This window comes from Falco naumanni, chromosome 7, assembly GCF_017639655.2.
Source record: "Falco naumanni isolate bFalNau1 chromosome 7, bFalNau1.pat, whole genome shotgun sequence".
Lineage (NCBI taxonomy): Eukaryota > Metazoa > Chordata > Aves > Falconiformes > Falconidae > Falco > Falco naumanni.
The window spans coordinates 3,495,168-3,516,207 of NC_054060.1; the positions used below are offsets into that span (position 1 = coordinate 3,495,168).

The 21,040-nt window shown below is 40.7% G+C and overlaps 1 protein-coding gene across 3 annotated transcripts; it reads left to right on the plus strand.

The window, feature by feature from the left end:
- Positions 1-148: 148 nt before the first annotated feature.
- On the plus strand, positions 149-20,372 carry BLM (BLM RecQ like helicase). Of its 3 annotated transcripts, none has more exons than XM_040600979.1 (21): positions 151-279; positions 371-1,110; positions 2,237-2,426; positions 2,887-3,008; positions 4,248-4,380; positions 5,394-6,136; positions 6,941-7,117; positions 7,534-7,652; positions 9,094-9,207; positions 9,979-10,077; positions 10,167-10,315; positions 11,156-11,262; positions 12,041-12,201; positions 12,649-12,844; positions 13,285-13,475; positions 14,530-14,677; positions 15,062-15,261; positions 16,056-16,248; positions 16,707-16,829; positions 18,114-18,327; positions 20,050-20,372. In XM_040600979.1, exons 1-21 carry the CDS (start codon positions 182-184, stop codon positions 20,222-20,224), a joined length of 4,392 nt encoding a protein of 1,463 aa, XP_040456913.1. In that variant the 5' UTR covers positions 151-181; the 3' UTR covers positions 20,225-20,372. The 3 variants fall into 3 exon arrangements, with proteins under 3 accessions (XP_040456915.1, XP_040456913.1, XP_040456914.1); XM_040600980.1 differs by having other exon boundaries at positions 18,117-18,327; XM_040600981.1 differs by lacking the exons at positions 16,056-16,248; positions 16,707-16,829; positions 18,114-18,327; positions 20,050-20,372 and adding an exon at positions 15,460-16,048 and having other exon boundaries at positions 149-279.
- The last annotated feature ends 668 nt before the right edge of the window (positions 20,373-21,040 follow it).

Genomic DNA, 21,040 nt, shown 5'->3' on the forward strand with positions numbered 1-21,040 from the left:
TGCTTCCCCCGCCGCCATCTTGCGGGGAGGGTGAAGCGGAAGCCCCGCCCTCTGCCAGGGAAGCGGAAGCGCTACGCCGTCACTTCCGCCCGCGGCGCGGCCATCCAATGGCGGGGCGGGCTGCGTTTTGGCGCTGAATGCGAAGGGGCGCGCGGAGGCGGGCGCGCGGCCCCGCCCCGTCATGGCGGCCGTGCCGCAGAACAACCTGCGGGAGCAGCTGCAGCTCCACTCGGCCCGCGGCTCCTTCGGGAAGCTGCCCCCGCCGCGGGCCCGGCCGGCGTGAGTACGGCGTGCCGCGGGGCCCCAGCGGGCGGGGGTGCGGCCGGGGGCGCGAGCGGGCCGCTAACGAGGGGCTCGTTTCTCTCCTTAGGGGCTTTACCTTCAAGAAAACCTCCCCGGCTGGAGCCCTGCCCGGGGAGCGGGAGCCTCGGGGCCTCGCCGCCGCCTCTGCGTTAAGGGACAAAGATGTCAACACCTCCCTGCCTGCCCTCGCCTCGTCCCTCCCAGCCTCCACGGGCAAGAAAACACAAATCGGGGATTACTTTCCACCAGCAGCCGGCCCCCGTGGACAGAGCCTGCAGCCGGCCTGTGCCAGCCCGGCGCTTGCCAGGCCCCTGCTGGCCAGGCCTCGGGAGGCGTCACAAGTCCCCGCCGGCTCTGGGAAGAGGAGCCTGCCCCAGGGGCTGTGTGGCGTTGCCACCCGGGAGGCTGGACCCGGGCCTGCAGCTGGCCCAGTCATTGCCATCGATGATGAGTGGGATGACATTGACGATTTTGATTTGTCGGGAATGGAAAAGACGTCTTGCAGACCACCAGTCCCGCCCCCCAAGGGGCAGCAGGCCTCCTGCAAGGCTTCCCAGAGGTCAAAGCCTTGCCTGGATGAGCCACCTGGCTTTCCCAGGACTGTGGGCGATGTACCTGGCAGCCATGACACTCTGGGGTGTGGGGAGACCTCACCAGAGGCTGAACAAGAACTCTTGTCACAGCAATCGGTGATCTGTCTTGAGGATTCAGCTCCCTGCAGCAGTACCAAGGCTGCGAGGGAGGGCCTTTGGGAGAATTTACCTGCTGAGGTGATTTTGGATGGTGCCAGGGAAGAGGCTTGCCCAGGTAACTATTTTCAAGTACCGGTGAGCTAGAAGTAAATACGTTCGTGCTTGAATACAGGGGGCTTGATTTTGCAGAAGTTAAAGGGAGCTGCATGATGCTCGTATCTGACGAGCAGTCATGGGTGCGTGGATTTTGTTTGGGTAACTGCAGCTTATGAAAGTGCAGGATTGTGACTGGTGGAGGATTGTCTTTGTGGCAGAAGTAGCAGCTGGTTGCATGGTAATATTGGAGTTGCAAGACTTCCAGAAACTAAGAGCAACAATCTATAGAGATGATATAGAAAGAGAAGCACTTCTAAAATTTATATGAAAGAGACGTAAAATCATCTTATGCCTAAGTGTAATAATGAGAAAGACTAAACAACAAAAGGAGATATCTTCCCATTTAAAACAAAAAACCAAAACCCCTTGACGACGACCAAAAAGTTCATGACTCTATCAGAGTGCTTCCTTGGCAGCTCAGTGTTCCGTTCAGCTTCTTTATTTTATATGCCTGGCCTCTTACGTTTTGAAACTTTTGATCTTTATTTCTGAAATTAATTTGTTTATGCAACAGAACAATATTGAACGGTGTTCAGTGATGCTGCCGTTACACAAAATGGTGAAAGGATTTGTGAACTGTGTTTTTCTTCTTAAGAATATTTTGTTACCTTTTCCCCTCTTTCGGTGAAATGAATTTTAATATGTTAAGATGTTGGCCTTTCTTAGCAAGATTTGTCTTATAAGGCACCATACATGTAAATTTACCTTCTAATTCCAGTATAGGGACTGTGTTAGTTGACGAGTCTACACTCTTTTTAAGTTAGTATTTAATATAACAATGGTTTTATAGAAAATCTTTTGTAGGAAGGTATACCTTTTAAGTTTTTCTTTTCTGACAGGAAAGGGTAACTATAGGCAAGCTTTTCCACTTAAAAGAAGGTATCTAAGGGGTTTGGCCATTATTTTTTTTAATGGGGGAGAAAAAGGGAGCAGTAATAATTTTTTTTGGTCCTTTAAAAGTCAGAAACTATATGAAACAAGTGTTTTGAAATGTGGCTATTATTTTTTTCCCTCTGTTCAGTTGTGGTTTTATTTATACCAAAATAAGTTTACATTGTAACCCAACAATGTTAATACACTTCCAGCTGCTAATGATAAAAGTAGCGAGAGCCAGAAGCCAAGCAGTGATGAGAAAAACACCCCCCCTGAACAGGATGAGGCCGACATCCAGCCGTTTTCAGGTACTGAGCTTGAAGAGGATGATTACCTAGATATTGTTCCACCCTCCCCTGAAGAAGAGCTGCCTTCCTTCTCGCCTGCTGTAAAAAGCATTAGGTAAAACAAAGATTCATTGGTAAAACTGTCTGATTCACTGGTAAAAAAGGCTGATTTTAAAAAGAACCATAAAAGACATGAAAGTAGTGCTTGTTAAAAAGTTGCTAATTGGATTGTGTCTGTCTGTTGTTCGGCAGGTTAGCAGTTGACAGCTGTTTCTTATGTTTTATGAAATACTTTTTAATGGCCAATATTTAAGGTGGCTTTTGCTTCAGAAAAAGCGGAGTTATTTTTTCTTTTGTAGGGGAGGGGAAAATAATTTTGAAGCAAGTCTGTAACTGTTGGCGCACAGAATGAGTGACAAACTGCTCAGCTACTTGGATTTTAACTGGATTTTCAGGAATTTATCTTTTGCACACATCTTAAATGGTGTTATTCTAAAAGATAAACTTATTGTGTGGAAACACCTTGATTTACAGACATATATATTTTAATGACTTTTTTTTTCTTTTGATGTTAGTAATGTTTTCAAAGAATCTCCCACTGGTGGAAGACCCACAGCTAGCAGCATTGAGTCCAAGTCTGGGGAGGATGCCACAATGCAGCCTGTTGCGGAAAGTACTTCTAGTGTGGAGGATGCAGGTACACAAAACATTTTGCAATTTTACGCCTCAGATTCTGGGGACTGTTTGCAACTAATTGTTTGTGTCCTATGTAGTCTGAGAGCGTTAACAGTGCACAATGGGGACAGGGAAGCAGGGGACTGAGTCTTGGGCAGGATTTTCAGGTGTTGTGTATACACTGTATAGAGTCAGACGTTTTGTCTGATCCTGATTCCAGGTTTGTCGGTATCAGTCTGGGATAGGGCACAGACCTCCTTTTCGGAACTTAAAAGCACAGATTGACCAAATTGTTCCCAAAGTCAGCTATGGCACAAAGACTCGTCACTGTCAACTGGAGCTGTGTCAGTGCTTCCATTTGATTCCCACAGGTGCTGGCTTTGAGAAATACTGAGCTAAAATGTTTCCATGTTCCTCTTGCAGCTGGAAAAGTTACCAGGTATAGGTGTGCCACAGCCTTGTTTTAAGACTGCAGGTTCAGACTTCCCTCTCAAGATATATAAAAATAGTGTATGATACTGTTCTACAGTGTCATTTAAAATTTTGTGTTTATAAATGCCCAGAGCAGTGTTTTTATTTTTATGTTTTAACAATGCTCTTCTGGAAATCAATTCAGTCAAGCTCCATCCTGTCATACTTTAGTGTATATATAGCAAACTTCTGGTCAACGTGGACCGTTGGCTTGCTGCAAGAGGTGCTCTTCCGACCACCCAAGGGTTAGGCAGGTGTAATGGGCCAGAATTTAGTCTGAGGTATCACACCCCTGGTAGCAGCTGTTGGAGCTATGGTGCAGTTTATTGGCAAAATCGAGATGGTTTGCAGTGGTCCCAAATTTGAAAGGGAAGGTCATGAGCTGACAAATGCTGACTTTCACACATAGGAGGTTTTCTTTGATACTTTCTAGATCAGAATTGCAATGTAATATTTTGATAAAATATGTTTTAGTGTGTTTGGGGAAAGGTACTTTGAGATAAGCAAAATGCATAACATTGAATTTTTTGAAATAAGTTTGAAAGAACTGTGATGGGGTTTGGAAGATAAATAGAGATGGACAATTAAAAGGCAAGGGCAAAAATACGTAGACTAGGTGAGTTTGTGCACACAGAGAAGCTTCTTTATGCAAATGGACTTTTAAAAAATAGATTGAATTATTTAGAGTGACTTACTGCAATTCACTGTCTTTTGGGAGAGTGATATAATCTTGTTACATATTCTAATAATAATTAGTATTACTGTCTGCTAAAATGACCCTATCTGACAGATAAAGGCTTGCAGCTGGAACAGCAACTCTATGATGTTATGGATGATATCTGTAAGCTGGTTGATGTCATTCCGCTTCATGAGCTGAAGTTTCTGTCATGTGCAAAAGAACTTCTCCAGCAGAGAGATCTCAGGTACGCTTTCATAAGCAGTCTTCCACATCTCCATGCTCTGTGCGCAGTGGTGCCATGCCTGCAGGTGTCTCCATTGCACTGAAAAGATGATATGGAAGGGTTTTTTTAAAAAAGCTTAAAATTAGGGGGAAAAAATGAAGGGGAAAAAAATATCCAAAATCGCTGAAAGTGTTAACAATCCAAATGTGCTGCCAGAAGAAAGGATCCAATTCCACATTCAATCTGAGGCACAGGTAGTCCTGTATCTTTTTTTTGGAAGGTGTCCAGCACCAGGTGCTTCCCAAGAAGCAGGGTGCTGTGATGTAAACTGCTAGGTGTTTTCTTGATTTCTTGTAAGAGGAGGCATTACTTTAATAGTCTGTCTGTGAGATTTGCTATCACTCACCAAAGTGGTTATGACTTCCCCTAATATCCATGTATTTGTCATCTTTCAATCTGATTATTGCTACTGCAGTCTGCTGCTTTAACTTCTGCATAATCTGATGACACAATACGTACACAAAGTATTGAGATTTGGTTTTGTTTTTTACTGGAGTGGGACTAGGTGCTTTTTCCAAATGTTCTCAGTAAAACTAATTTATTTCCTCTTATTACTGTAGTCAGACATAGTCTTTAGAGATTACATAAAAACATAATTTGGTTCAAGTGTATTTTTACTTTTGTAACTTCAGATTGATGCCTCCAAGGATTTATTTTTAATTTTTTATGCTTTACCTTGCCTGGATCAGTTCCTTGCTATTAGGAATTCTTTTATGTTATGTCTGTGGAGAAGATGTAGTAATTTTGTAATTATTTTGTTCAACGGAGTTCTGGTATTGTTCTCTCTTCCCTAGATTTGTTTGAAATATTTTTCAAATACAATGACAACAGAGTACGATGTCATTACCACTGTATCTTAATATTTTTAACAGGAGAGAGACAAAACTGTTTAATCTATGTTGTAGAACTTGATAAATCATTGCTTGTGACTAAATATTTTTTTTCCTTCTTCCTCCTCTTGACATCTCTCTCAGGAGAAAATTGCTAGCTAATTCTGTCACCTCAAACAAAAGTAGCATAAACTACGCTTTTCCTAGAAACTGGAAGGCTTGTGTGGAGCAGGGCCCTCTGGCGTGTCCTGGTACTGCTCTGTGCTCTACCCCAAACTGGAGCTTCAGTTCTGACAGAAACTCACCAAAATCCACAAACCTCCCATCTATGCTTTCTGGGACTGTTAATTCAAGCAGTTTTTCTACCAAAAGAAATCAACCCTTGGATACCTCTTGTGCTTCAAAGCAAAGTATTGAGATCACCTGTCCAGAAACTACAGCGTTGTCCTCTTCCAAGGTAGATGGCAAAGAGGGAGCTTTCCACGGCCTCCGTTCTGAGGTGTCCTTCAACAGCAGCTGGGGTGAAAAACCAGGGGTGAAAAATAGTGGAAACCATCATCTGCTGGAGAGGGCTTTTACAAGCACAGCTATGAAAGGTCAGAGCAAAACTCCTCCTAGCATTCCTGCAGAAGACCCATTAGGTGTAAAGGATACAGACTTTGACCTTGATCACTTTGATATTGATGATTTTGATGAGGACTGGGAGAATTCGGTGAATGTTTCGACACCTGAGACGCCATCTACGCCATTGTATCAGCCTGTCAGGGAAGGGCCACCTGCCAAATCGCTGCTGTCGAAGATCATGTCCAGAGCCAAAGGATCTGCTCTTGGATCAAACCCTGCTGCTCCAAAATCAAGCTTCCTGATGGGAACAAAGAACCGTTTAGGTAAATTATGCTCAGTAGGATTACTATCTTCCTCTTTTAAAACTTTATTTACTTGTTTTTAAACCTAAGGCCAAGTAACTTGCTGTAGGTTATATCAATTCCTTTTGTTTCTGTGGAAATTTCTTTTGGTTTCTTTTTTGCAAAGTCATCTTCTGTTTGGGTTTTTTCCTCCAAGTGATGTCAAACGTCTTGAATATTTATTTGCCATGCAGGTTGCAGTTGGGAAGTTGAAGCTGCTAAAACTGGAAACTAGACTGTTTCTGTGTGTTAATTAAATAACGATTCCACAGTTGTCAATTCAAAGCTGTACAACAGTTTTAGCTGTTTATGCAAAAATAATCAAAACTAGGCAGTTGTTGGAGCAAACCTAACCCCTCTGGGGCACAGGGGTGGGTCAGTATTATTTGTGGTTACTGTAGGAATGGGTTGTAAAAAGGGGAGGTGAAAATGTTAACCCATTTTATGAGCTTCTGATATGGCTAGCACCTACTGTTGGGTGCCTGCAAACGGACAGCCTATTCATAATGGTTTGTGAGAGACAGAGTTTGTCAGTCTAAGACTTTACACAGTCGTGGCTAAGAAGCTTGTTTCGAGAGATTTGCATGTAATCCAAATTCACACCTTAGCTGGTGTTAAATTCTAGATTAATGCAATTTTTTTTAGTAAGTCGTGGTTTGAGTTTAAAAGGTTCAATGGGTTGAAGTTGTGGCTAAGCCATCTGTTGCAGTGAAGCAGTTTTATGTGCAAGAGTGGTAGTGTGATGATACTGTAACTTATTGTGTGTACATTTTCTTTGTCTACTAGATCTGCCAGTTAATAACCCTGCACTAGAACGTTTCAGGGGTATGAAATTTTCCCATTCTGAAGATATGATGAATGTATTTCACAAAAAGTTTGGTTTGCACTGTTTTCGGATAAATCAGCTGGAAGCCATCAATGCTGCTCTTCTGGGTGAAGATTGTTTTATCTTAATGCCCACAGGTATGTATCTCCAAAAGTCTCACTGCTGCAGGGTTTTGAGGTCTGGCACACGCCTGAGAAATAAAGAGCTGAAGCTACTTTTGCAAGACCTGTGACAAACTTTTCCTTTCGTGCCTCTGTGGAGGTAACAATAAATTGTGCTGCTTGAATTCATGGCTGCAGGTTTTCTGGAATATTGTATACACTGTGGTATGTTGATGAGGTGATTGAATTTCTGCCTTCTGTAATATTTCACATAACTCTTTGTTATCCTACAGCTATCACATTAAATTTTACCAGTGACTGCCTCTATTGTTTATGAAAGTGCTGTAAAATGGGAAGTAAGAAATAGGTTTCCCCTCCTCCATTCCTTCTCCACGCTGTCTACCTTTCCTCTTGATATCTAACATCTGTTGTGTTCTCTTTAATCCTTACAGGTGGTGGTAAAAGCTTGTGCTACCAGTTGCCAGCGTGTGTCTCAGCTGGTGTCACTATTGTTATCTCTCCACTGAGGTCACTGATAATAGATCAAGTTCAGAAACTGAAGACCTTAGATGTAAGTTCAAACAGCTTTAATTAAGCAAATTAAAAATCTGAAATTTTACAGCAAATCTTATGTCTCTCAAATATAAACTGCAAAAATTGATTAGATGGGAACTGTAAAAGGCACACAAAGTTGTCTGGGAAGAACTGAATGAGATGAACTTGAATATCTTGGCAATCTAGCCGCTGGGGGTATTGATGCTCATGTGTGTTTGTTACTGGAGCTTGGTTTTCAAGTACAGGTGCCTGATTCTTAGATTCTGAGGGTTGTATTTAAGCACATAAATAGGAGCAGCCTGGCTCTATAGCAGAAATAAGCACTAACAATTCCCGAGTCAGGAGAGTTCTGGAGATGCCAAGCATTTTTAGAAAGTAATACACAGAGAAGAGAAATGCAGGTGCAGAAGATGGATGTTCCTAAGGCTGACCACTTAAGAACTGCTTTTGCCTCAGCGAGGTGCCTTTTTCATCCTTTGTGTATTACTGAGATTTTAGATCTGTGAAACAAAGGTGGATAGCACGTTTTAAGGCAAAAAATACAGAGGTGTTTTGGAGTGTGAGACTGAAGGGACTATGATGCAGGGGTTTTGGAGCTCAGAAAAATCCTTCTTTCGTCACTTACAGGTTTTAATTAGTCTGACTTGACAGGGCCCCTGAACGGTTGTCTGCCATATAGTGACTGTTGCACAACACTACACTTTGGGCACACTCTTTGCTCGTTATGGTGTCGTGATGTGCCATGGAAGCCAGATAAACTGGCAGTCTGACTCCTGGGGATTTGTAGCTGCAGAAGATATTTCCTCTGCAGAGCTGCAGCTGCCTCTTGCAAGAGGAAGAGGAGACAACCAGGCAGAGCTGGCTCTGTTGGTGTGACCTATTCTGGCATTGGTTTTGTCCTTAGGATTTAATTCCTTCATTATTATTCAGCATGAATAGTAAGTTACACTTTCAAACTCAATATTAAATTGCTGCTCCGAGTTGTATTCGATTTCTTCTGATGCAATGTTGTTCTGTGTTTGGGGGCACTGTTACTGAGGGTGTTATGTTTTTGTGCTTCTTGGAAACTTTGTTTCTTATCTGAAGATCTCTGTTTTCACAATTCAATGTCAAACTTAGAGCATATTGAGCAGTAAACAAACATCACATCTATTTTCTTTACTGGAAAGTGAGTTCAAAGAAAACGGACAAATCCCTTAAGTCAGCTATTGGTCTGCTGGTAGAATTGGGAGCAAAATAATAGAATTTGGCATATAGTCTTTTGGCTTTATCACTAGAAAAATTCTGTGATGTCTACAGTACAGTGGGGGTACAAATGCTATCTATGATTACACAAAGCAGCACTGAAAATGTGATGTTCGTTGAGGATTTTTTTCTCTGGTTTATAACTAGATGTAGGATTCTTTGCAGGTTCTTCTGTTTTGTGCTTATTAAAACTTTATATTTTTTTAATATAGATTGCTGCGACGTATCTGACTGGTGATAGAACAGATACTGATGCTTCAAAAATATATATGCAGTTATCAAAAAAAGATCCTGTAATAAAGCTTCTTTATGTTACCCCTGAGAAGGTTTGTATTTAATTTGAATTTTAAAATCATGGAGGCAAAAAGAGAAGGATTACTATGAAGTATTAAAGGTGAAACACTGAAACTTAGAGTAGGTTTCTGGGGGAAAAAGAAATCGTTAAACATTTTTTAGGTAACTCAGTAAGACTGTACAGATGTATCTAATTTCAATCATTAATTAAGCAAGAATGAGAACTGAGTAGGTCTATACAGCCTAAATCTTAAAAAAAAACCAAAAACCATGCCCATCCATTTCCACATATCTTATTACATATTAGTGGCTAATTGCTGTCAAGTAGCTATTAGAATCTAGACTACTATGAATAGGATAATATAGGGAGAAAATATTTAACTGTCAAGGTAATACGTGATTGGCAAAAGATTGCCTTATACTTAATTATATACTGCCTGTTAAAAATTGTTATTCCACAAGAGCTTTGTAAGAGGGGACTGTTCAGTGTGCTGATTACGTTTCTTTCTTCAGCATTGTCTTTCCCCGTCTTTTGTGACATGAGTCATTTAAATCTACTCAGATTGTAGGACCTCTAAATAGATGATCGTAGAACCTTGCCACAATCCCACACCATCTGCTTCATTGTCAATTAAAATGAAGCCGATTGCCACCTTCTTTATGCCTTCAAGCTTTACCTGTGCAGTCAAGGTTAACTTTGCATTTTGAACAATTGAGTACAATTGTTTCTGTATTCTTAGTCAGGTAGGGTGACACTTAGCTGTTAGTTTGCTTTCTAATGCTGCTGGTGGATTTGTACCTAGATTTGTGCGAGCAACCGACTGATGTCAGCCCTGGAAAATCTCTACGACAGGAAACTCCTAGCACGTTTTGTCATTGATGAGGCCCACTGTGTCAGCCAGGTAAAAACCTTGATTAGTTTTTCAAAATGGCAAAACACTTAGTTGGAGCATCTGACTCAGTTATACTTAAATTTTGTTTTTTAAACCAGTGGGGTCATGATTTTCGGCAAGACTACAAACGATTGAATATGCTCCGCAAGAAGTTTCACTCTGTTCCTATGATGGCTCTTACTGCCACTGCTAACCCCAGAGTACAGAAGGATATTCAGAATCAGCTTGAGATGCTAAAACCACAAGTGTAAGTTGCTCAGCAGTTTCCTGAAACAATTCGTTTGTGCCATGGAAATAATGAGTGGACAAGTAGTGAAGTAAGAAAAGCATAATAGGTCCATCTGAAATATGTACATAGTTGTGTGTGATTAAATTCCATGCATACATTCTCATTTAATGTGAGTTATATGCAAAATATTGAAGTAAGAGGAAGAAAACCAATTTGCCCAACTCCTTCTTGCATGATTAAGGAAGCTGTTTGATAGAAAATAACATCAGGAAATTTTCTATATCACTGACAGAATGTGAAAGTTGTGTTTTAGGGTGCTTTTCATGAGACTGCTGGAAAACTGCAAAAGCTGGAAGTGGTTTTTTAATTAGCATTGGCAGTAACATAGACGATGAAGTACCACTGGGCCTGCATTGTGTTGTAGTGTGTTTGTTGTACACAACGGAAAAATATTCTGTTTTGTTTAGTTTCTTATTTTAGAAACCTATTTTAGTGTAGAAGGAGGGAGGCGACACTAAATTTTGCAAATCTGATCAGTCAAATGTGGATGCTGGTATTCAAAAGGAGAATGAAGGCGAGGCAAATCACTCTGTGTGTCTTTGGTTTATGGGCCTTTCTTCCTTCTACATAGTACCACATAGTTGTTTTTTTTTCACAGCCACAGGAAAAATGCAGAAATTTTAGACCCTAAGTATGGGCAACGTTAATCTCCATGGGCATAGTGGAACAATAATTCCTTTGCAGATAACACAGAACAAGTAGCAGTTGAATTTAGGACATTCCAGTCGATACCTAGCTTGTTCAAAGGATTGCTGTGCCCATAGAGCTGACGAGCATCCATGAACTGTCTTGTTTCAGGTTTACAATGAGCTTCAACAGGCATAACTTGAAATACGATGTATTGCCCAAGAAGCCAAAGAAGGTGGCAATGGATTGCTTGGAATGGATTAAAAAATATCATCCGTGTGAGTATTGAGCAGCATGGTGTGCTTGCATACCTTTTTATGAACTACTTTCAAGTTTTTATAATGCTGTAAAACCCCCAAACTTCTGCCTTTCTGGAAGTGACTATTGTACAAGAAAAACAAGTTGGAGGCAAAATTATGTTATTGATAATGGTAATCAGATTTATAGGCATTCTAAAGTTAAGAATTCGAGTTAGGATGGAAAAGTAAATTATGGTAATGCTCTTGCCAGACCTTTTACCTTAGTGTCTTCAGAGTATAAAGGCCACTTAACATCCATACTGTTTTAATTGTTTTAATTCTGTGGTCTGCTTTTCCATGGTTCCCTTGAAGATGTCTTCAGAGATTCCTATCTTTCTAGGCTCGCTTTTGGAGTCCTGCAGCTCATGTTGCTGGAACTTGGCCACACCAAGCTCCCTTCATAGTTTCCCTCGTGCTGTAACCCCATCTCTCATTGACTAAACTGCTCTAGCTCTTAATTTATGTAGTTCTTTATTCACGTATTTTAAATCCTAACATTGGACAGTACTGAGCAGGAAAACTTTTCTTGATACCACCTCACCAAAAAAACAGGAAATACGGCGAGGAGAAGCTAACAAAACCATCTTGATATTAATAAAATTACTTTTCTTTATTATTAAGTAGTTATTGCATTACACTTACCAACTTCTCCCTATTACAATAAATGTATTTGCTTGACAGGTTTGACTGTTAAGCAAGTGAAAGGGAATAAGGCTGTATTGTAACACAAAACTTTTTTTTTTATATACATTTGCAGATGACTCTGGAATAATTTATTGCCTTTCACGTCATGAATGTGACACAACAGCGGCTGTTCTGCAGAAGGAAGGTCTTGCAGCACTTGCCTATCATGCTGGCCTCACTGATTCCAACAGAGATCTTGTACAGAGGAAGTGGATTAACCAAGAAGGGTGCCAGGTAAAAGCAAAGCAGCTGGGGGCGGGAGGTGGAGGGGAGTGAATGGAAATTAGAGAACTTTCATCCCTCTTGGCCTAGTAAATGAAAGCGAAGTTGTGTAATGTTATTGCCAAATCGGATGCAGTATTAAATAACTGATCTGGACAGATCTGTCAAAACACATTCACCATCTCTTGGTCGGGAATTTTGCAAATCAAAGACTGCAGCACTGCACCCAAGGTGTGATACTCCAGTAGGAAGGAACCGAACTGTGCAAGGGTTCTGGAACAGCTCTAGGCACGCTGCTGAATTGTATATTGAGACTCAGATTTGGAGCTTTCTCTTTGGAATAGCTCTCCTGAAAGGAGAGCCAGTTTTGCCAGTTTTGTAATCCTGATCGCCTGTCTGTTTTTGGAGCAGAACACTGCATTAATAATTTTCATAACTAAATTGTTATTTCCTTCCTAGGTTATCTGTGCAACAATTGCCTTTGGAATGGGAATTGATAAACCTGATGTGCGCTATGTGATCCATGCTTCTCTTCCTAAATCTATAGAAGGTTACTATCAAGAATCTGGCAGAGCTGGACGAGATGGTGAAATGTCTCACTGTGTGCTCTTCTACAGCTACAGTGACGTAACCAGACTTAGAAGGCTAATACTAAGTGAGTTCTCGTATTTGTAACTTAATGGAGGCAGTATTAAAGAAGTCACCTAGTTACTGGTCTCCATTTCATTTAGACTGTGCTACTTTCTCATTTAGAAGTGCTGTATATAGTATGGTATCGCAGAGATGGGAGAACTATGCATCTTCACCTGAATGGCTTTCTGTAATGAAAGATTTTTGTCACTTGTGCTTAATTTTAGTCAAAAACATTTTTCTTCATACGTATCCATCTCTTGATTCTTGTAACTCTAGGCTTATTTCCCTTCTCCATTCTTTAAAACTTTAGTGGTAAAATCTGACTCAGGTTAGTTCAACTAATAACCTACTCTTTTTTTTTTTTTTTTAATCGAAAAAGAACATTGTGTTTTGTCTATCTGATAACATATAAAAATGCAGAGGTGCAATTTAACAAATAAAATGGAATTTATTGCATTTCAGTGGAGAAAGACGGAAACAGTCACACAAGACAGACCCACTTTAACAACCTGTACAGCATGGTTCACTACTGTGAGAACGTAATTGATTGCCGGAGAATTCAGCTTTTGGCCTACTTCGGGGAAACTGATTTCAATCCTACCTTCTGTAAGGATCACCCAGAAGTAATTTGCGATAACTGCAGTAGAAAGAAGGTAAAAATCGTAGCTCTTATTTACAGTGTTGTTAAAAATGATTTTGTGTTTAGCTGCGTTTAAAAAGTGGTTACATGACATTTGGGAAGGCAAATGGAGAAAATTAATAAGATGCCTTGTATTTTTGTGATGCTAGATGCTTCGAATTACTTCCAGGGTTTAACCTAGAGTAGACTTATACAGAATACCCATGGACATCCATATGATGCTCCTACTTCTGTCAGCGGAGGACTAGTGAGGTGTAAGGCTGTTTCTTAGTGTCAGTTTTCTTGACTACAGTGCTTATAGGAGGCAGGAGCTGATAAAAGGTCCACTGGAATGGCTATGGGGAAATCTCTTCAACTGCCTATTCTGATGTTTTTCAAGGCAGCTTCATGCTGCCAGAGTAGCACAAGTGCCACATTAGGAGGTGCATGCTGCTTGAGGTGGCCCAGAGATTAGGGTTTATGCATGAAGGATTGAAGCAAACTTGTTAGTGGCATGAACAGGAGTAGGAGAGGGGATAGCTGTTGAAGCAGACAGGGGGAGCAGTTACTGAGCTCTCCAAACCACATCCGTTTTATACCTGATAATATTGCTTCTCAGCCCTGTGTTAAGCATTACTTTTCACAGTTGTGATTGTAACAAAATTTGACTAGAATAATGTGTATTCAGTCCAGTCTTCTCATTTTAATGCATACTAGAAGTGTAAGTTGTAGTGCATGGCAGCAGAATAATTGCAGGAATGTTCTCCAAACAATTCACCTTGATTACCAGTATTTACACAGCAATCTTGCTGCTCACTCTATAGAATTAACACAACAGAGATGATCTACAATTAGTCAGTATGTATTATTGCATTTTCCAGGGTATTATCAAGGTAATATCAAATCTGGAATTCCTGTGAGAATATTGTATCACTGTAGGTGTACTAACTAGAAAATCACTATTTCTCTGTTTGGAACAAAATTAATTCATGATTGGAAAAAGCTCAATAATGAAAAACAACGTTGTAACAACTTGCATTAGGAAAGAACCACATAATGTTGTTTCCTGATCAAGTCTATTTTAATAGGATTACAAATCAAGAAATGTAACAGATGAAGTGAAGAGCATTATAAGATTTGTACAAGAGCATTGTGGACGAAGGGGACAAATAAATGGAAAGAGAAATACAGGTTCTGGAAGATACACGTTGAATATGATGGTAGACATTTTCTTAGGTAAGTACTGTTCTTCCTGAAACAACATCTAAATAGACTTGGCGCATAAATTCCTGACTAAGTATCAGGAGATCTGTGCAATACCAGCAGTGGTTTAAAAGAAGATAAATTTTGCAGAATTATTCTTCCCAGGAATCTCTTGATGGTAGATGATCCAAAATAAATGAGACTTAAAGCTTTAATCCGTTTTATGTTGCTATAGTGACAATATTAGTTTTCTGGTGGTGCTTGGAGTGTCTGGTGCTTAAACGTGTGGGGGTTTTATATTGTTTTTTTTATGTGCATAGACTATGGAATACTCTGGGGAATCTTCCACAGGTCTCTAAATACATACATGTGTAGGCTTTCTAATCGCAGGCTAATCCTGTGATTTCTGTTGCACAGGTACAGCGAGTGCAAAGATTCAGTCTGGAATATTTGGGAAGGGAGCTGCCTACTCAAGGCATAATGTTGAAAGACTGTTTAGAAAGCTGGTCTTAGACAAGATTCTGGATGAAGAGTTGTACATCACAGCTAATGACCAAGCGGTTGCATATATAGTTCTAGGAGAGAAATCTCAGGCTGTGCTAAATGGATCGCTACAGGTATGTAACAATTTTTTTTTTTTTCAATTGAACTTACTGGTTTTAAGTGCTACAGTTCTTAAGCAGCATATACCCTAAGATTAAACACAGTTTGCCTACCAGCTGAAGTACAGAAACTAATCTTTAGCAGATGCAGGGAACAGAATCCAACAAGCATGATTTCTAGTCCAGTATTCTAATAACATTGTGAAGCAAAAGGTGAGTTTCAGAGGATTGGAGAGGATTAAAGCCTTCTTTTCTTGCCCCATCAGTCTGATTCCAGCTTGACAAGAAAGGAAAGTTATGACCAACACAAAAAAAAGCAAGCTAAGAAGAAGCAACAGCACTACCTTCTCCTGCATTTTCTGCAGGTTTTTTCCAGTCATTGGTGAGCTCTGATGGAAAACGCACTTCAAGAAGGTCATGGAACCAGTCCCAGAATTGCTTGAGGCAGTGGCTCCTCTGCATTAGTGCTCTGTTTGGAGAAGAGCCCTCAGCGTTAGACCTAGTGACCTCTGTTTAAAGCTAGCTGTGAATTGGGTTCTCAGGATTTTTTCCCTGTGTTGTGTGTATACTCTCCTAGTTCTCTGTAGAAGAAATTTAGGGGCAGTTAAGTAGCCTGGAAAAAAAAAAAAAACAACCAACCAACAAACAAAAACATTTTAAAAGTGTATACTGGGTAAATAGTGTTTTTTAGTCCATTAAGGAATACTTTCAGTTTCCTCCACTGTTTTCCTGTGTTATCAATCAGTCTTCTAACAATATCTACGCAAAAACTCCCCTGACAGAAGTTATTGATTGGTTTATTTTAACAGGTGGAGTTTCATGAAACAGAAAGTGCCAGTGCCATCAGAAAGCAAAAGGCTTCCATGGCAAAAATGTCACAGCGGGAAGAGATGGTTAAAAAGTGCCTTGGGGAACTTACAGACACATGCAAAACGCTTGGGAAAATCTTTGATGTGCATTACTTCAATATTTTCAGTACTTCAACTCTAAAGAAAATAGCGGGTAATGTCAGCTTTTCATTACTTGGAACCGCTGTCGGCAGTAGACCGCATGTGCAATTGTAGCCTCTTCTGACAAAAAAAAATCTAGAGTTTCTAACATTTAGTGAGAACGGGCTTAAGTGTACGTAACTGTGCGAGTCCTATGGAAGTAGCTGACAGTAGAGATTCCTTGGAGCTGCAGTTCATGCTGTAGCAGTCCTGCTGCGTAAGTACAAGAGCCACCCAAATAACGATACTGCAGAACAAACTTTGAAGCATTGACAGAAAAAGCTTTTGGACTAGTTTTTTGTACTAACAGACTAGAAACAAATATGCTAGAATAAAGGCTTACTTCCTTAAGGACTTAATGCACAGAGTGGCCCTAAAAGGAATTAATTTCCTCGAGAATACTCTACCATGACCTCTGTCTTTCAAGAAAGTTTGTTTGACATGTCTAATTGGTACTTTGTTACATTACAGAAACCTTGTCATCTGATGTGGAAGTTTTACTGCAGATTGATGGTGTCACAGAAGACAAACTGGAAAAATATGGTGCAGAAATAATTAAAGTGATGGATAAGTACTCTGAATGGACCATACCAGGTTTAGTATGCTTCGTACCTGAACATGAACTTTCCTGTTTAGTACCCCTTTCTCCTCTTCTATCAGAAGTTTTGCTCAAAAGTTCCCTTGTTTAAATAAAAGTAACTAATTCATACAGTATAATAATTACAAACAGGGAAAAATTGCACACTTTCAGAAATACACAGAGGTCTGCTATCTTCTCACTAGTTAAATTCAGCTATCTCTGAAAGACTAAAAAAGGAAAATGAGAACTGAGCAGCAGACTGCTCTGCTCCTGACCATTAGTTATTGGGATTTATGTAATATGTTTAGTTATAATGATAATTCTGACTGTAAAGGTAAAGGTCTTGCACCTCCTGCATATTTTTACACCTGCGTCTACTATGTATAGGGTAACACTGTAGTCTGGCAGGTAATCAATAACTACTACCTTTTATTTTTCATAGTAATTGAGGTCAGCAAGTTCAGGTCTTCACTGACTAGTCCTTGCTCAAATGTGAAGAATTTTCAAATCTAGGTGAAAAATAAAGGCTGTTGGATCAGAATGGTAGTATTTTATAATGCCTTTGCACAACTCTAACCTTATTTAAAAAGTTCAGCTCCGTGGAGAATTGAGCCCTGAGACTAGTAAACCTGGTAACTTCACATGAGTGCAGCACATAGCCTATGTTGTGATTAGACTATTTAATACAGCTTGGCTGTTAGATTGGACGTTGGGGCCTGCAGTTTTAAAATTACTCATGTTAAAGTCTAAGGAGGCTGTGCTTTCATACACTGCAATCTGAGTAAATGTATGTCTACAAAGTTGATTTTTAAGTATTTTATTCTACTGCCTGTGCAAAGAATCATGTCCCTCTTGATCATCACTGATTGAGAAGGAGCTCTCAGCTGTCTGAGCCTTTATGCATCTCCTGATGCTGTTTTTAAAAACAAGTGCCATATTTGACTCTAGTATTTATGGCATATTCCATAAATCTTTCCAGCTGACATAGGGATGTGTGTAAAGGCAGAAAGCAGAGTGTTACCAAAACAGTTTAGACAAGAAGCTAAGCTAGAGAAAATAGGGCTAGCCAGTATTCTTCTATGTCATGAGATAAACCAAAACTGCTTTCTGTCCTTTACATCAGCCTATGAAACATGTATAGCTGAGCCTGGAGCATCACCAGGATGAAGGCAGTGCAAAGGAGGTTTTGAACTGCAAGGACAGAAGTTTTGATACAATCAGTGTGTGCTGGGTGACTGTTCTGGCTGGCCCAGGCAATATCTTAATTTTGTTAGTTTTAACTCTCTGCCTGTCCACAGAAGATGCTGCCTGCCAAAGTGTGGACACAGCTACGGGAAGTACTGCCACACCTGAAAGTGATGAAGCAGCGGAAGATGCAGTTACAACCTCAAGCTATTTTTGCAATAATGCAAACCAAAGAAGGAAAAGGAAAAGGCAAAGGCCGCCAAACTTCAGAGAATCAAAGAGGAAAAAAACAAGTAACGGTGGCGTCCAGCAGTTTCTTCCCAAAGGGTACGTTGCTTGCAGTCATTTATAACTTTTCTTCATCCTGAATAGCACGGTGATGACCCCAGGATTGCACTGTTAATCAAGAAAACCAGTAGGATAAATATGGGCTTTAAAGAAGGGCATTGTAATTATCCCATTACCTGGTAACAACAGCTCTGCTTTGGTTTTCTAGTGTGTTTTGTTTAAAAAGCTCCTGGTGAGGAAGGATATTGAACAATTGCCCTTTGTTTCTCACTCTTGATTGCCACAAGCTAAGTAGTGTCACTGAATTTCAGTGTGTTGCCATAGCCATTATTAGTAGGCTGACTGGATTCTGTGCTTGGAAACATAAAGAGGGCTTAAAACTTCGATTTGACGGAATATTTGAACTTCAGTGCCCAGTCCCTCATTAATTCATGTTCTCCCTCTGTATGGTACAAGGCAATGTCTGCATCAAGAGCATACCATTTGGATCCCAGAGTCAGGTTGGTCTTGAGCTTCTAGGGCAGATCCACCACCAAACTGTCACAGGGTGATGAAGAAGCCAGGCTGGGCCTCATCCTATGAGTCGATGACCTTATTTTAGCAGTTCATGTAGTGATTAGTCTGGTAATTCAAGTAGCCAGCAGTTTGTGCTTGAAGGTCCATGCTTCGAAAACATGATGATTAATCAGTCCTGAAAGGGAACAAATGAAAAAGGAGATATGGTTGGAGAAATTCTGCCCTCCCAAAACCCTCTTTAAAAACAGGGCAGGGGTGACTTTAGAAAACTTGAGCAGTAGGTTCTTATTTGGGTTTTATAGTTATGCCTTTTACAGGTTTGCTGTGCTCGTAGCTTGCCTTGCACAAAAAGGAATTAAAGTTCCCTCAGCTGTGGTATGGTCAGGGTATCTAATCCCTCAGCCTAGAAATTTTACCTCATTTGGTATATGAGATAAGACACATGAGGTACAAAAGAGTGGTTACGCAGATAACCTGCATCTTGCATTTCTGAAATAATTCTTTGCATGGGGTTTTATTCAGTCTGTATGTGTCACAGAAATTATTGCATTATCTATATATTGCAGCTGGGAGTTCAGGCCATTCGGAAGAGTAGCTCTAAATAGTACCAATGTGCTCTCCAAAACATTCCGTGCAATCCCCACCTGAAGAGCCATGCCTAAATTTTAAAGACTGTTAGGTTTTATTGGTATATTAACTACCTAGATTTTATTGCTTTAATATTGCATTCATCATCAACGATAAAATATGGTCTGCCTTATCAAAACACATTGCTTTCTGTCGTCGTCTGTTCCTTCCAAGGTTGTCTCCTTCTTTGCCCTGTTTTTCTTTATTATGGTCTTTGCTTTTTGTAGCAAATAGCTACAAAACTCCCTGCTCAGTAGGTTTTACTCTCACCTTTTTCACCTTCCCATCTACTAAAATACTAGTCGTCAAATGCTGTTGACCCTGAAGTGTCACTTAATGTTGATAGTCTAATTGGATTAATTGGAGTCAGGCTGGTTCAGCATTCTCCGTCCCTGTTTCAGGCTGCTTCTTGCCCTTAGGCAAATACCACACCAACAGCTACACTCGATTTACATTTCAAAGGTGTTTTTGCAGCCATCTGTATTAAAAAAAAAATTTAAAATGAAAGCATAGTCTTCTAGAAAAACCTGATGGTGGTGATATATGTACAGCATGGGTGTAGGGAATGTGGCAGGTAAAGGAGGTGTCTGACACAGACCTTGTCTCTCAATTTTGCAGTGGTTACAGAAGGACCAGAAAGCCGCCTAGCTCGAAGGCTCCAGCTTCATCTGGCTACAGTTCGGCATTACCCGCTGTTCGTGCCACACAAGGAGCTGCTGGAAAGCTGGGGATTATGGCAGCACCAAAACCCAAAACCAGACCATTCCTTCAGCCTTCATATTCAGTATTCTAACCAAGAAAATGTAAATACTGTATAAAAGCAAGCCCTGAAGATGCAATCATTGTTTATTAAATTTTTGTTTCATTTGCTAAACCTTCCAAGACTTGTATATTTGTCAGGTACGAAACCTCACATTAAATAAATGTTTTTAAACTCCTAAGTTTATTTTACCTTTCTACTACAAACTGACTGGTTCTAGAAACCCTGCTATTTCAGTGAAAATACTCCCTGTAAGCCTGCTTTACAGCTACCTTGGGGACACGCTTGAGACCACAAATCAAAAGCGGTTACTGGAACTGCACATCCTCCAGCTGTGCTTGCCTCTGTTCTTCTCCCTTGCTACTTGCACGAGCACTTGAGAGCTCGAGACCTGAGCTGCTCTTCTGAAAATGCAATCTTGGTATGTTCACCCAAGGTAGAAAATATGATTAAGGTTTACAAGTTTCAAATGTTTTTCTCCAGGTAGCAGGGCTGCCTGGGAGTGCTGTGCCCTGCCCCAGGTGTGCTTTTTTTTAGTTACTATTATTTTATTATTTTTTTAAAACGGTATCTTCCCCCAGACACAGCGAACAGCATTTGAGTTGCCCTTGGCTTCCACTTGCCTGCCTTGCACGAGGCCGCCCTGGTGCGTTCAGAAGGGCTGGAGGGACACACCTGCTTGTACACACGTTCACTGGAACGCAGGGCAGTGCGCGGCTGGGACGAGCCATTTGCTTGCTTGGCTGGAGCAGGGGGTTTCATCGGTTATTTCTGGGCGACGACTCTGCCAGGGCTGGCCCCTGTGTATTGTATGATCCATCTCACCAGCCTTCTCCGAGTGCAAGGGGC

Excerpts from the sequence above, each read along its gene's own strand:
- BLM (XM_040600979.1), top strand. The coding sequence starts at position 182 with ATGGCGGCCGTGCCGCAGAACAACCTGCGGGAGCAGCTGCAGCTCCAC. Across the intron at positions 7,653-9,093 it reads AGAAACTGAAGACCTTAGAT|ATTGCTGCGACGTATCTGAC; the intron begins GTAAGTTCAAAC and ends TTTTTAATATAG. Across the intron at positions 15,262-16,055 it reads TGCTAAATGGATCGCTACAG|GTGGAGTTTCATGAAACAGA; the intron begins GTATGTAACAAT and ends TTATTTTAACAG.